At 42.5% G+C, this 15983-nt stretch overlaps 1 protein-coding gene across 6 annotated transcripts in view; it reads right to left on the reverse strand.

Moving 5' to 3' along the window:
- Mtus1 (microtubule associated scaffold protein 1) overlaps positions 1–15983 on the reverse strand; it is a 127640-nt gene that overhangs the window by 27204 nt on the left and 84453 nt on the right. For all 6 annotated transcript variants that reach the window (XM_075986575.1, XM_075986577.1, XM_075986574.1 and 3 more), the window contains one exon: positions 6204–6418. In XM_075986575.1, coding sequence (XP_075842690.1) covers positions 6204–6418 — 215 coding nt within the window. The remainder of the gene's footprint in view (positions 1–6203; positions 6419–15983) is intronic.

The following is a 15983-nucleotide window of genomic DNA, read 5'->3' on the forward strand; positions in this document are numbered from 1 at the left end:
CTAGGCGAAGGGCAATCAGGGGGGCCTGTTGTGATTTAGGATTTCAGATGACACTCCAGCAGAGTGCAGCCCATTGATGTTTTAGAGACCGGAAGCGCTGACCTGGGAGCTGGAGATCACACATATTTGATCGCTTTTATCATACTAGTCCCTCAGTCTCTTTCCTTATGGATGGCTAACAGTGACCGGAAATTTTAAAGTACATTTTCCCACCAGTATATTTACACAGTGATGCTTGATAGAATCCTAAAAGGTTTTTAACAGTTTAAGCTGTGCTGAAACCAATCAAGAACTTCAAATTTAAAAAATAATAAACAATTGCTTTTCTAATGCAAAAGTGAAAGTTTGAGGACAATAGACTAACCCACAGATACATTGCTCTTCTCTTTTCTTCCCTCACTACTGACCCCATGCTTGCTTCCCTCTGCCCTCACCTCCCGAGTTCTGGGATTGTAGGAATGTGCCACCACACCTGGACTTTTCTAGCACTTTCGAGTCAAGCCTTAATTTTATTCACACACCAGGTAAATGGTAGGTTTGTCACTGGAGTCAAGGAAAAGCAGAGGACAGCTTTATTAGACAAGCAGATCTGAACCTGGGAACTTGCTTCAGGGTCCCCTTTCCCACAACAGTCAAGTCGCAAACAGAAGGGGGCGATGGCAAAGGCTAACGCTAGAGATGCTTCTCTTTGGAGAACTGTGGAAACGCCACAAGCGCTTCCACACACACACACAAGGGCCGTTACCTTATTAGTGGAGTTTTGGGGTCATTAGACATCTCTCCTATCCACTGCCTTTAACTGTCCTCAGACCTCTGCCAGCTCTAAACAGCAAGAGGATATCAAGGTCATTTGTCACCCTGCCTCATTGACCAGAGATGGGGGGGGGGTGTGGAAGGAGGCAGTCAAACTACTCTTCCTACACAACAGGTTTCTAACCCTCTGAATTTTGCTCTGTCATCTCTGCTCTAGCCCTGGTTCATGAGAGCCCGGTACTGAACCATGGAAGGGATGGGTTTCTTTACCCCTAGAGGGCTATTATTTCCCACGTGTATAAACTCCCTAGAGCTCACAGAAGCCTTCTGTAGAGCGTATTACAAACACAATACTTGGACCGGAAGCTGAGCTCAGGGATAGTGTCTGAATGAGGGACTGGAATTGTCCAGCTCCTGCTCACCATCCCAAGCTCATCTATGTAAGTGAAAAACTAGCCGTCCTCCAAGATCCTGTCGATGCTACCCTCTTTGGATGCCTGGCTTTCTTAACCTGATACATCTTATACACTTTCTGGAAAGTTAAATGTCAGATGCACCATCTCCTCCCCCAAATGCCCCAAAAGGATGTTTATCTTTGTGAATTCTAAGCTATTGCTCAGCTATCAACTAAGAACATTTCATATCATACACCACATAATATGTAAGAAAATTGAGACATAGATAGCTACTGCCTTCCAGGAGCTTGGAACTTAGCGGGGAAACATCCAAGACCAATTCTTTGGTCATTAACCAAATGACATCATCTGAGGGGAAACAGCACAGGACCATGGGAAACTGGGGATGTTAAATAGGATCTACTCAAAATGCATACCGTCGAGCTCATACCGTAACCGATGTACTGTTAGAGTCTGCATGACCGTTTGGGTTGCTTGCCCTTTAAATGTACTTGTTACTCGCAGATGATAAAATGCATTCTGCCCGTTAGAGACAGACTGATTTCTTCAGTGGCTTAGGTTAGTGTCTCTGTCATAGATGATAAACCACTCATAGTCCAGACAAGAGGTTCATTTGATTATCTCTGTGCTATATACCATGCGGGCCCCTCCCCCAACACACAGTGCGACTGGGGAGCAAGGTGGGGACTCCACATGAAGACGCTTTCGTACTCATGCATTAAATATATGAAGCGCTCTAAGGGAAAAAAATGGGATTCTCCATAATTTAATTGCGGTCACTGGGACGCAAGCACTTAGTAGCTGGCTGGCGTCCACTGGTGTGCCTGAACTCTGCTAGCTACCAACTAACCTCAAGAGCACAGGGAATTTTACAGGAAAGAGCTGCCTCAGACAGTTCGGACGTGGCTACGTGTGATTTCCTCCAGTGCTTTTATCACTGTGGACACCTTTCTTTATCCTTTAAATCTGAGACGAATCAGATTGTTAGCAACACTTAACCCCTCCTCTTTTCCCATTTTTTTTCTTTTTTAAAGGTGCTAGCCTAAATTAGATTCTATTTGCAAACAAACTATTTGGGTCTTGTTTTACCTTACCAAGAACTCTGCCTAGCAACCCTTTAATGAAGACTCTGAGGTTACTATCACCAATGCTGGCTGTCAGTGTCCAAATGTTTCAATAATAGGTACGAAAGGAAAGGGTTAAGAGAATTTCAGTTGCTTAACTTTTCCCGTCTTTCCCTTTCAACTGTTTCGTAATAGTGCCTTATACACATTAGGCAACCAGTGAGAATCACTGATTGTCCAACAAAGGAGTGAAGAACATTTGCATAGGGCTCACATGTGCATCTTGTACGATATATCTGGGGTCCCCCATCTTCTCCCTCCACTTTGTCCACTCGGGTATGTTCTGTCTATTGCAATTCTTGGGGTGGTTTTACAAAGAAAGAACTGGAGGCAGACCCTGCTCTAGGAACCTCTATCTTATAAAACCAAAAACGGACTGGAGAAATAACTCAGTGGCTAAGGGCACTGGCTGCTCTTCCAGAGGACCCAGGTTCAATTTCTAGCAGCCATATAGCAGCTTTCAACTGTCTGCAATTCCAGTTCCCAAGGATCTGACGCCTTCTTCTGGCTTCCATGGAAACTGCAACTAAGTAACACAGATGTACATGTAACAAACACATAAAATAAAATATGCATAAAAAGCAGAAACAAGCACAGAGTGAGGAAAGAAGTATAAGTTCCTGGAGTAGAGGGTGGGCAGAGGTAGAGGTAGAAGACCCGGGAAGGGTCCCTGGGTTTGATTCAGCAGAATCACTGATACAGAGCGGCTCAGCTGTGGTTTGGACAGAAGCATCCCCCTACACACTCAAGCTCTAAAGGTTTGACCACCGCATCAAGCTGGTGCTGTTGAGAGATGACTGGATCGTGAGGATGCGAACTTCATCAGCGGGCTATTTCTATTGCACAGATGAATGCAGAGTTGAGTGGGCTATGAGGGGGTGGCACCTGCTGGTTGGAGGAAGTAAGCTACTTAAAGCAGGGTGTTAAAGATGTTACGTTGTGCCTGGTCTCTTCCTGTATCTTTACCTCCTCTTGTCTCCCACGGCATGAGTCACATGCTCCATCACTTCCTACTGTACTGTTCCTTCTGTACTCTTGTCTCCCATGGCGTGAGCTATGTGTTCCATCACTCCCTACCATGATGATCTTTCTCTCCTCTTGTCTCCCATGGCATGAGTCACGTGCTACATCTTTTGCTTCCTGCCATGACGTTCTGGCTCATACAGTAATAGTGGGGTCAAGTAATCATGGTCATGTATGAGAACTTTAAAAAAAGGGTTCTTGAAACTCATTAAGAGTATGTCCATGCTGTGGACTAAGAAAGCATCGCTCAACGGACTAAATCCACAGCCATTTAAATTCAGGGCTCCATCTATTCTTTCCTCAACGAGCACCTGATGAAACTACATGACTTCTGTTTAGGGGCCAACTTCATCTGGGCCAAAAAGACTCTTCTTAACAGCACATTTGTGTATTCCTTAGGATGCTTCTGCCAGAAGGGGCCCTTAGAGATGAAGACAGAAAGATGGCAGATTCCTGCTTCCTTCAAGTACATTCCTGGACCTTTGCCCATGGAGGAGCAATGAAGGCAGGGTTGTCTTCTTAACTAGTATTTGACTTTGTCTGTAGAATCAGTACGTGTACACTGCGTGCAGGTCGTGAAGAACGATGCTCACGTACAAAGATCTGATTGTGCAGGGATCCTAGGAGAGCAGCAGCCGGGATCAACCCTGCTAGCTGTCTGGAGTTTCTGAGTTCTGTGCCTTGATTTTCTTATTTCTACAATTCCCTTTTACTATAGTCTGGGTGAGCATTTAAGAAGATAAGTGCCAGGTATTATTCAAAAATATTAACTATCTTGTTTTCCTTCATCTCCCTAATACACAACCGAGCAGTTGGGCGGTGAGAGTTCCATGCAAAAGGGCACCAGTGTCAAATTATAGAATTGTATAGCTAATAAATCAGAATCATTCCTGACAAGCATACATAATTTAATAATTTCCTAGTAGGTGCATTTTTTTAGGTGCATTTTTTAAAAAGTTAATTTTAGTAGTTCTTTTACTCAGCTCAAACATATACCATCCCATTTCAATCTAATCAATAAAAAATACCAATAATATATCCATATGCTCTTTTTCTAAGTCTTTAAGTACCATGTGTAGTTCCCACCAATTCTTAACTCATAATGATTAACTCATAATGATCATTTCACAGACACACACTACCCTCCCGAGAGTCTTGGAGAGCCACTAGAGGGCCGTCAGCAGGGTGGAGTGCTCTGCCCAGTTAGCAATGCATGGAATGGACTGCAGAGAGAAGGGTGAAAACAGAGGTGCCCACATCAGACCCTCTGTGGGCAGTGAAGAACCACTCGGGTAACCTCAGCAGCACTGAGTGCTCTGCAGAGTTAGCAGTGCGTGGGATGGACTGCGGAGAGAAGGGTGGAAACAGAGAGGTGCTACTGGAACCCAGTGATCAGTCGGGTCTAAACAGATGACCTTGGGAAGAAGAGAAATCTCATTTTCCAAAGTATTAACTAAATGGGAAAGCTGTATATAATTAGACCCAAAAAAGTAAGTGGAATGAAACTTTAATGCTATTAGAATCTAGTGAGACATATGTGTGTATGTATGTATGTGTGTGTGTGTATAGATATAGATATATAGATATAGATATATATTTTACAGGCAATTATCTTTTCTCTACTGTCTTTCCAATTAAGAGACTCTGGAAGGGAAATATTAGCAGGCTCAGGAGATGGCTCAGTGGTTAGGAGGGCTTGCTGTGAAAGCAAGAGGACCTGAGTTCAAATCCTCAATACGCATTTAAAAAGCCAGGTATGGTAGTCCATGCATGTAACTTCAGCCTGGGGAGATGGAGACAGGTGGATCCACCAGCAAACCAGCCTGGCCGAAACTTCCAGCTTCAGATTCAGTGGGAAACTTTATCTCAAAAAGTAAGGAGAGCAACAGAGGACCATTCTTGCTTTTGCACACATGGGTGCCTGCACCCATATGTCCACATGCTTATACTGCTTACACACCACATGTGCAGGCAGAAGGAAGGAGGGGTGATAACACAACATTATTGTAATCCCAAATTCTAAAGACTGATACAAGTATTAAGTGATGAATGTATAGTTTCAGTTCTGGAGATAGCTCAGTCAGCTTTATAAGAACAAAGTTCTGAGTTTCATCTCTAGGGCCCTCAGTTTTAAAAGGGCATGGTAGGTGGTAGTGGCACAATCCTTTAATCCCAGCATTCAGGAGAATCTCTGAGAGTTCAAGGCCAACCCAACCTGCAGAGCAAATTCCAGCTACAAAGAGAACCCCTGTCTCGAAAACAAAACAAAAAGCCAGGCTTAGTTTCTAGTACTGGATTGGTGGGGAAGTGGAGACAGACCAATCCCCGGGCCTTGCTTGTGAGCCAACTGCCCAACTTGGTGAGTTTTGTGCCAGTGAAAAACCCTGCCTCAAAGAAGATGGCTCAGTGGTTAAGAGCATTGCCTGCTCTTCCAAAGGTCCTGAGTTCAATTCCCAACAACCACATGGTGGCTCACAACCATCTATAAAGAGGTCTAGCGCCCTCTTCTGGCCTTCGGGCATACAGACAGAATATTGTGTCCATAATAAATAAATAAATAAATAAATAAATAAATAAATAAATAAATAAATAAATAAATAAATATTGAAAGTGGGAAAGTTTAAACACTTCACAACAGTTTAAAAAAAAAAGATGACTCCCAGGGAATAAATGAGGTCATTCTCTAGTCTCTATTTGTATGTACATACCATAAACATGAGCGGGCACAAGTATGTGCACGCGCGCACACGCACGCACACGGAGACAGAGAGACAGACGGTGCTAGAGAGATGGTGCCCTGGTCCTCCAATCATTAACTCAGACATATCTGTAGGACAAGCACGAGTTGGGCAACCTTTCCCCACGCCCGCGGGTTTTACATCCTTACCTCGGACAGGAGGTGCTGGATCACAACCGTTAATGCTTCAAACTTGGTATTGCCGCAGGAAAGAAGCTGCTTGAGGTGTAGGATGAATCCGCTTTGGTTTTCACATTTTGCTTTGTATTGTGCCAACTCAAGTGCTCTTTCGGAGGACAGCACATCCGGGGCCGTCTGGGTCTGGATGCACAGGCTTCTGGGATTCTTCTGCCGGCCTTTCTCAACTGCAAGAGGAAGAAATGAAAGCACAAAGATGTGCGCTGGTAAATTTTACAATCACCGCCACACGGGTTCACAGGCAGCTAACTGCGCCGACATGAAAGCTTTTGAACCATGTTTGCTTTGGGAAATACACATGGAAGCAGACTGCAATTGATTGGGATCAGGGTGGCTGGAATTCATGACTGTGAAGATTCACGTGGAACCGAGAATTACGCATATGAATCAAACACATGTAGCAAGCAACTCAGAAACATAAAAAATTGGGGGCATAACAATTATTTCATGGCTTTTTACAATTGTGTGTTTGTGAGGTACGGGTGTGTAAGCGTGGATATCTGAACACCAGTGAATTCCAGAGGCAGTCAGAGGACAACTTCCCAGAGCTGCTTCTCTTTGACTCTGGGTCCCCAGATCAAACTCAGGTTCCCAGGCTGGCACAGCAAGCACATTTATTATCTGCTGCGCCATCTCTCCAACTCAACGGCATGGCTTTAAATTTTCCAGTAAAATTGACAAAGAAATCTGACAGCCAAAGGCCTTTTCTATGCCGGCCTTTTCTGTGTCAATTGGGGGTGGTCTTGTGATTTCTGTCTTTTGAATTTATTTATGTGATGAATTATATTTATTGATTCTTGTAGGTTGAGACATCCCTAAAGCTCTGGAGTGAAGTCAGCTTGATCAGGTTGAATGGTCTTTTTGATACGATCTTAAATTCAGTTTGCCAGTATTTTATTGGGAATATCTGCACCTATGTTTATCTGTTTATCAGAGAGGTTGATTTAGTGTGTGTGTGTGTGTGTGTGTGTGTGTGTGAGAGAGAGAGAGAGAGAGAGAGAGAGAGAGAGAGAGAGAGAGAGAGAGAGAGAGAGAGAGGATGAACTAGACATTAGTATGCTACAAATTAAAGATGTAGTTTTAAACCCCTTTTGCTTATAAACAAAAGGTGAAAGGGTATAATCAAAAAGGAGAGATTTTTAAAAAAGAAATCCAATAGCAACAACTACTTCTGGCATAAGCACAAAGGAAAATTCAAATTATTAAACTTGAGAAGCTCTTCTTTGCTCTTACAGTTTCCTTTTTCAAGACTTGTTATACTGATGTGATGGCACACTCCTTTAATCCCAGCAGTTGGGATGCAGAGGCAGTGGGATCTCTGAGTTCCAGGACAACCTGGTCTAGGGGTCTAGCCAACTGGGGATACACAGCGAGACATTGTCTCCAAATAAATGAGTAAATTTGTTTCATTTTAATTGGTATACAAAGTAATAGGTTTCATTATAGTATTTTCATAGATAATTCCTTTTCATTTGTAAAAACTTCTTCACAGTTTGTTTCCTGTTGGTCCTCCTCCCAGCCCCCAAACCCCTCCCACTCTCCCAGCAGTCCCCTCCCGCTTCCCATCACAGGTCTCAGATGCTGCTTCCTGGCTGTCTGTCCTGTCACTGCCATGGTCTTCGTTGCAGACAGACGTGTCACTGAGCTAATTAATAAAGCGGCACATACACTGAAGATCTCCCTTCGCCCCACTGAGGTCACTGTTGAAGAGCACTCTATGCCTGGATACATTGCTTCATTTTACAGTAAGTGCAGACTTAATGTTCCCCAAGTTGTAATAGTGGGTGAAGGAGAACTTTATCCCGAGCACCTCCATCTACGATACCATTTGGAGACCCTGCTCACTTCCCATGCTGAGCTCTGGGAAATACTTTTCTAAATGAAAATCTCGCTCAGTTTTGGAAGCATGCCAGACTTTAAGTTGCTCTGGATAAAACAGGAAACAATACTGCTTGGTGTCTGGAAATAAACAGTCTCGACAATCAAAACAAATCTAAATATAAAAGGAAGGCACATGAAACCAGAAAGAGTAAAATCAATTTTCCTTATTATGACGTGCAGTCCCTGTGGCGCCGTCCCCCTTCTGGTGTGACGAATTTGACGGGACTTTTGAAGCTGCAACTCTTTCCTCTCATTTTTTAGGGAGTCACAAACTACCATCCAGGAGAGCTGGAAGGAAAGTAAAGACACATCTGGATTGTGTTCCAAGAGTCAGTGATTCTTGGTTACACTCAGAATAATATTTAAATATCAAGTTACATTCTAAATAATATTTTAGTATCAATCAGATAAAGGGGCCCTCACTTCCTGTGGCTGCTTTACATGGTAAAACAAATCCCCACTGTGTCTTACAATGCCTGGAGATGGGGAAAGATCCAGCATACTTTAGTGAATTTAGTTTTTAAATTGCTTATCACTAATTGCCACTTCCCTAGATGAGGAAACAGCCAGTTTGATAGTGCCGTAATCAAATAGTACAGAAAAATAATTAATCCCTTACTATATTAATGACAAAAATCTAAATGGCGTATCAACATGTTCTGTATATCAATTCCTCAATGTTTGCCTTTGAGAGCTACTATTACTATGATGAAATATCATGACCAAAGCAACTTGGGGAGGAAAGGGTTTATTTCAGCTTACACTCTCCCAGGAACCTGGAGCCCACTAGCTAAGAACAATGGCAGGGTTTTACTGTTAAGAGAGTTCTCTGTTCTCCTCTTCAAACCTCAATCTCTCTGTAGCCCAGGCTAGCTTCAAATTCCTGGGCTCAAGTGGTCCTCTGCATTACCTCCCGAGCTATGGGCAGGTGCTACCCAAGGATACCCCCCTCTCTTATTTTTTCTTTGATCTTTCTGGTACCTACATAGGAAAGGCCAGAGCAGACTGTAAACAGACTCTCTGAGATAGATCCGTTCAGAATCCAGGCCAAACAACACAGGCTCTGTGACCCCTCACACTCTAGAAATTAGACTGGATATCAATGTAACTTATTAAAACACAGGAACAAAATACATGCAATAACCTTACCAGACTACTGAAACTATCAGATCATAATTACAGAGTTTGAGGGGTGGCTCTCACCTGCTCCCCAGTTTTTTCCACAATGTCGGGGATCAGCCTGGGGCTTTAGGCACACCCAGGACCCTACCACAAGCTACAACCCCAGCCTGAGGCTAACCTTCTACCTAACGTTTTAGACAAAATATTCTGTAGGATTCTTGGAGACGTATAAACTGCATGGTGAAAATACAGCAGAGTACATGTAAAACTAACAATGTTTACCTTCTTGGGCTAGGGATTAGAAGCCAGACAATAAGTTTTAAAGCATTTTCATACTTTCTGCCTTTTTAAAAAAGATGTACTTCGCTCCTGTGCTGTGTGGACATATACGTGTATACCCGTGTTTGCTGGTTTGTGTAGCCATGCACAGGCTTATGGGGGCCAGAGCAGGACATCAACTTTATCTCCTTGAGACTGGGTCTTCTCACTCAACCTGATGCTTGAGGGCTCAGCTAGGCTGGATGGCCATTGAGCTCTTAGGATTTCCCTTTCCCCACTGCCCTACCCATGTTGGGGTTACAGGCAGGCACAGCTGCGCCAGATTCTCATCTGAGTGCTGGGGGCTCAAAAAACAGTTCTTATACTTAATGGGAACACCCCTACCTCTAGCGCCAGAAGTGACAGGGTAACTTATCTACAGAAATCTGAATATATTAAATAAATTGAGAAATAAAGAAAATGATGTTCAAAAAATGGTTAAAGGAAATTCTGAGCACTTAAGTCTTTACTCAACGCTTAGCATGCAAGAAAATACAATCTACTCAGAATCTTTCCTAGAGCAATCTAGGCAAGAATTTAAACATAGGGTTTGTTAAGGACTGGAACAAATTGACAGTCAAGGAGGAAATGACACATCGACATTGTTTTTCTAGGGTACACACCTTCCATTGGGCAGGGTACCCTATACCTGGGGCTGGACAAGCACACTGTGACCTCAATCTTTGCTCCACATACTATGCTCCCTTAGGACAACAATCCTACATGGCAGTCAATGACCCAGTTCACACATCTCTCCCTGTCCCCATTCCTGGTTCAATTAAGGATCAGAGAGGAAGAAAAAAATTCTTCAGTGATGCTCAAAGCCCCGAGGCTCATATAAATGGGTTACTTCATAACACAGAAAGCCAAGGGTTTCCCTTGAGTCTTGTGGGATTTATTATTTACATGAACTTATTGTAATATGATAAATTTAACATACTATGAAGCATACTGTGACCACCTATCCTTAAATGCCCTTACATGTTTTATCAGGACGAGGATGTTACTGTTTTGATAATAAGGCTGTATTTAAAAAGATAAACTATTTTGCTTATTATATCTATGAATCTATTAAAAGAACATGATCTGAGTTCAATGAATTATTTTAATCTGAAACCTTAATATTATCAACAAAGCAATATTACTGCCACTTCTGACTCATATTACAATGGATTCAGTATGGGAAAACACGAACTGCAAAACAAAACTGTTTGTGCACACACTTGTACCAACACCCTTCACAATAGCCTCAAATAATATAAAATATCTTGGGGGTAACTCTAACCAACTCAAGTCAAAAAACTTGCATGATAAAAACTTCAAGTCTTTGAAGAAAGAAACTGAAGATATCAGAAGATGAAAAGATATCTCATGCTCATGGATTAACAGAATTAGCATTGTGAACATGGCCATCTTACCAGAAGCAATCTACATATTCAACACAATCCCCATCAAAATCCCAGCACAATTCTTTACAGTTCTTGAAAGGACAATTCTCAACTTCAGGTAGAAAAGCAAAAAAACACGGGATAGTCAAAACAATCCCGCACTATTAAAGAACCGCTGAAGGTTTCACCATTCCTAATTTCGAGTTGTATCACAGCATTATAGTTTAAAAGAAAAACACTCATGGTATTGGCATGAAAAAAGAACACATTGATCAATGGAGTCGAATTGAAGAATCAGACATTAGTCCGCAAGCACCTGATTTTTGGTAAGGAAGCCAGAAGTACACACTGAAAAAGAGACAGCATCGTCAACAAATGGTGCTGTCAAGCGGAATGTGTGCATGTAGAAGAATGAAAATAGATTCATATCTATCCCCATGCACAAAATTCAAGTCCAAGTGGATCAAAGACTTCAACATAAACCAGATATTATATGTATATGTGTGTATATGTGTGTGTGTGTGTGTATACATATTCACATACACATAGAAGAGAAAGTGGGGAATAGCATTGGCACAGGGGACAACTTTCTCAACACTAATAATGTAGGCACTAATATCAATAATTAATAGATGGGGCCTCATGAAACTGAAAAGTTTCTGTAAGGCAAGGACACCATCATTCAAGGCACCAGCCTACAAAACGGGACATTTTTTTTTTTTTTTAGCAACTCAGCATGCAATAGAGGGCTAATATAAAAATAAAGAGCTCAAGAAACTAGATATCAAAAAAACAAATAATCCAATTTGAAAATGGGGCATCAATCGAAACAGAATTCTCAATAGAGGAAATTCAAAACAGCTGAGAAAGACTTCAAGAAATGTTCAATATCCTTAGCCATCAGGGAAATGCAAATCAAATGTACTTTGAGATTCCATCTTAGACCTGCCAGAATAACTAACATCAAAAACATAAGGAGGTGCTCATGCGGTGATGACGTGGAGCAAGGAGAACACTCCCCTTCATTGCTGGTGGGACTGCACACTTGTACAGTCACAGTGGAAATCAATACGGCTGTTTACAGAAAGTTGGAACTTGATCTACCTCAAGATCCAACAAGACCACTCTTGGGCATATACCCAAAGAACTCCTCATCCTACCACAAGAACACTTGCTCATCCATGTTCATTGTGCCTTTATTCCTAATAGCCAGAAACTGGACATAACCTAGATGCCCCTCAGCAGAAGAATGTATAAACAAAATGTGGTACATTACTCAGCTACTTTAAAAATATAACATAAAATTTGCAGGCTACATATGGTGACTCACAACCATCTATTTCCAGGGCATCGAACACCCTCTTATGACCTGTATGGGCAATAGACATACATGGTACACACACACACACACACACACACACACACACACATAATACATCTAATAAAAATTTAAAAGATTAAAAAATAAAGGGCAGTGGGGGCATACACCTTTAATCCCAGAACTCTGGAGACAGAGGCAGAAGGGTGAGTTCAAGGCCAGCCTAGTCTACAGAGCGAGTTCCAAGACAGCCAGGACTGTCTAGAAACCCTGTCTAGAAAAACAAAACAGCCAAAAATAAAATTCTCAAAAGGAAAAAAAATTGCAAGCTAATGAAAACTAGGGAAAAAAATCATCCTGCCGGGTGGTGGTGGTGCACGCCTTTAATCCCAGCACTCAGGAGGCAGAGGCAGGCAGATCTCTGTGAGTTCGAGGCCAGCCTGGTCTACAAGAGCTAGTTCCAGGACAGGAACCAAAAAGCTACGGAGAAACCCTGTCTCGAAAATCAAAAGAAAAAAAATCATCCTGAGTGAGGTAACTCAGACCAGAAAGATAAATATGGATATTAGTTATTAAATAAACAAAATGAAGCTGCAATCTGTAAAATCAGAGAGGATAGGTAAATAGAAGAGGTTGGGGGGGGAGGTATATGAATTCCCCCGAGAAGGGGAAAAAGATTTTATGGGCAGACTGGGGACAGGTGGGGATGGTAGAGTGGGGATCAGGTAGGGGGAGATGGGGTGGAGGAAAAGAATATAGGGAGAGATGGCTGGAATTGGGGGACATCTGGGAGCTTCCTGGACCATGTGAAGGCGCTCCTAATGAGGACTTTTAATAATAGAGGATATGGAGTCCCAGCAGGTCACTGCTTGTCACTAGGCGAGGCTGCCAGTGTGGGACTAGGTTGCATTCAGTTGAGCTGTTGACTATGAAGGTCCCATAGAAATTGCTAAGACCATAGGGAGCATTCATCCCTAATTCCCAATGTCTTTGGTGTGGAAAGGTACTCTGCAGGCTGTAGAAAGGGAAACATGAACAACCTTTGACCTACCATCTGTTCCACCTGCAAAATACGTTAGGACAATGGTGGCATAGAACTTTGGGGAGTAGCCAACCAATATCTAATTTGATATCTAATTCCACTCCAGGAGAGGGAATCCATGCCTGGTGCTGCCTGGGCAACCAAGAACCAAAGACTAGATAGTCCAGAGACCTAGGGTAAAACCAAACATGGCTGATCTTTAAAAAAAAAAAAGTATCAAGAAAATGACTCCTACTGATATTCTGCTATATTTATAGATCAGTGTCTGATCCAGTCATTAGAGAGGCTTTCTCTGGCAGGAGAAATAGAACATATGCAGAGACACACAGTCAGACACTGCACAGAGAGAGACACACACAGTCAGACACTGCACAGAGAGAGAGAGTCTAAATGGGAGGGCTCCACCAAATCCCTTCTCTCAGAGATCAGGGAACTCCCCACCACCAAGGAAGAGGAGGCAGAAGGATTTTAAGAGCCAGAGGGGATGGAAGATACCAGGAGAACAAGACCCTCTGAATCAACTAAGGAAGATACATATGAGCTCATAGAGATTAAAGTAGCAAGCCTGGGACCTACATGGGTCTACATTAGGTCCTTTGTGTTTAATATTATTACAATCAACTCAGTATTTTTGTGGGAGTCCTGACTGTGAGAATGAGTGGGTCTGTGACTCTTGTGCCTGCTCTTGGGACTCTTTTCCTCCTGTTGGGTTGCTGTGTCCAACTTAATATGTTTTCACTTCATCTTATTCTATTTTGTTCAGTCACGTTTGTTGTTATCTCTTAGAAGCCTATTCTTTTCTAATAAGAGATGGAAATGGAGTGGATCCAGAGGGGAAGGGAAGTGGGGGAAAAGTGGGGGAGGACTGTGGAGGTGGAGAGAATTATAATCAGTATATATTGTATGAGCAAAGAATCTATTTTCAAGAAAAGGAAAAAAATGAGAAAGAATTTTAAAAAAAGTCTGCTCACTTGAAAAACAGCTAAATAACTAGTCCAAAGGTTTAATTTATCATCTCACAGAAAAATAAGTTGCTCCATTAGTTGGATGCCCATCTCATTAATTAAACACCTTTTGAGGGGCTTAAATCCAGACTCAAAGCCTAACCATGACACAGAACAAGTTGAGGAAAAATCTGCCTTCTGGCCAAACAAGCCACCCATTTATAGAATCTAAACTTGATTACCAAGTTGTTAAATCTCAGAGAAAAGGCCCATAAAAAAGTGTCCAGAGTTCCATGAAGCACAAAAACCACCTATGGATGAATCTATTTTTCCGTAAGCGTTGGCCCACTCACTACTACTCATTACCATCCACTATAACGGGGTAACCAGGGATGGGGGAAGGGAGGTACTGGGGACCCAGCAGGGATCATTTCAGGATAGCCCTGCTCTGGCATGCAGGAAGACAGCCTGAACCCCTGTGAGGCTAGACAGTCAGACAATTCCCATCTTTCCACACTTTTCTCAATCCCACATCTGAAAGTTCCAACAGGAATACCAAGTATTTGTTTTTGCAGTTGGTGTCTCCTTGGCATTTGATGGGATTTTTGTCAGGCAACACTCCATGAAACTAGAGTATTATAATGAGAATCAATGAAAAATATGTTTTTTAATATAGATGAGCATCCAGATAAACCATACTGTTCATTCTATAGCTGTCTATGGAATGCATCCTAACAAACTGGTCCTGGTTTTTAAGAAATTTGTGCAACAGACAGAAGTATGTCACCAGTCTTGAAAGTATGATATATGACATATGATATATGATATGATATGATATGATATGATATGATATGATATGATATGATATGATAATCAGATGCTGGAATCATGTACACACAGTGGGGTGGGAGTGCATGTTAAGAATGGCCTAGGTGAGGGGCTGGAGAGATGGCTCAGAGGTTAAGAGCATTGCCTGCTCTTCCAAAAGTCCTGAGTTCAATTCCCAGCAACCACATGGTGGCTCACAACCATCTGTAATGAGGTCTGGTGCCCTTTTCTGGCCTGCAGACATACACAGAGACAGAATATTGTATATATAATAAATAAATTTTTTTTTAAAAAAAAAGAATGTCCTAGGTGCAGGGGCAGAGTATTAACCAAATCTGTCCATGAAGCAGACAGATAAGTGAAGGAGGTAGCCAGAAACTGAAAATAGAGCCAGAAAACAGACACAAAGGCATGACTTGAAGCCCCCAAGGCCTGTGCAGCTCGACACAATTATCAGTCCCAACCAAAGTAAAATGAAGCTGCTGGGAATATAAACAGAAGTGAGGGCATGTGCATGGTGCAAGACTTTACTCATGTAGGAAACAGAAAACAATGCTGTGAAGGGGAGGAAGACCTAAAGGGGCAACGCCAGAGAGGCAGAGAGGCCAGGAGGGACACCTAAGAACAACAAATCCCCGGTCCATGACAGTGAGGACAAGCAGGAAAGAATGGTTTTACAAGGCAGAGCAAGAGACCCACACAGTCAGAGCAAGAGACAACCATTAAAGTCAGGCATCTGGCTGGGAACTGTCAGATTGACAGGCAGAATGGGGGCAAGGGCAGAAGGAGAGGAGCATGGAGTGGCTTGTGGGGAAGGTGTTAGAACCTTCTCTCACACTCTGCTCCCAAATTTCCAAAATTAGTCTGTCCTAAACACACCTGTTCTTCCGA

The sequence above is a fragment of the Microtus pennsylvanicus genome, chromosome 9 (genome assembly GCF_037038515.1).
Source record: "Microtus pennsylvanicus isolate mMicPen1 chromosome 9, mMicPen1.hap1, whole genome shotgun sequence".
NCBI lineage: Eukaryota > Metazoa > Chordata > Mammalia > Rodentia > Cricetidae > Microtus > Microtus pennsylvanicus.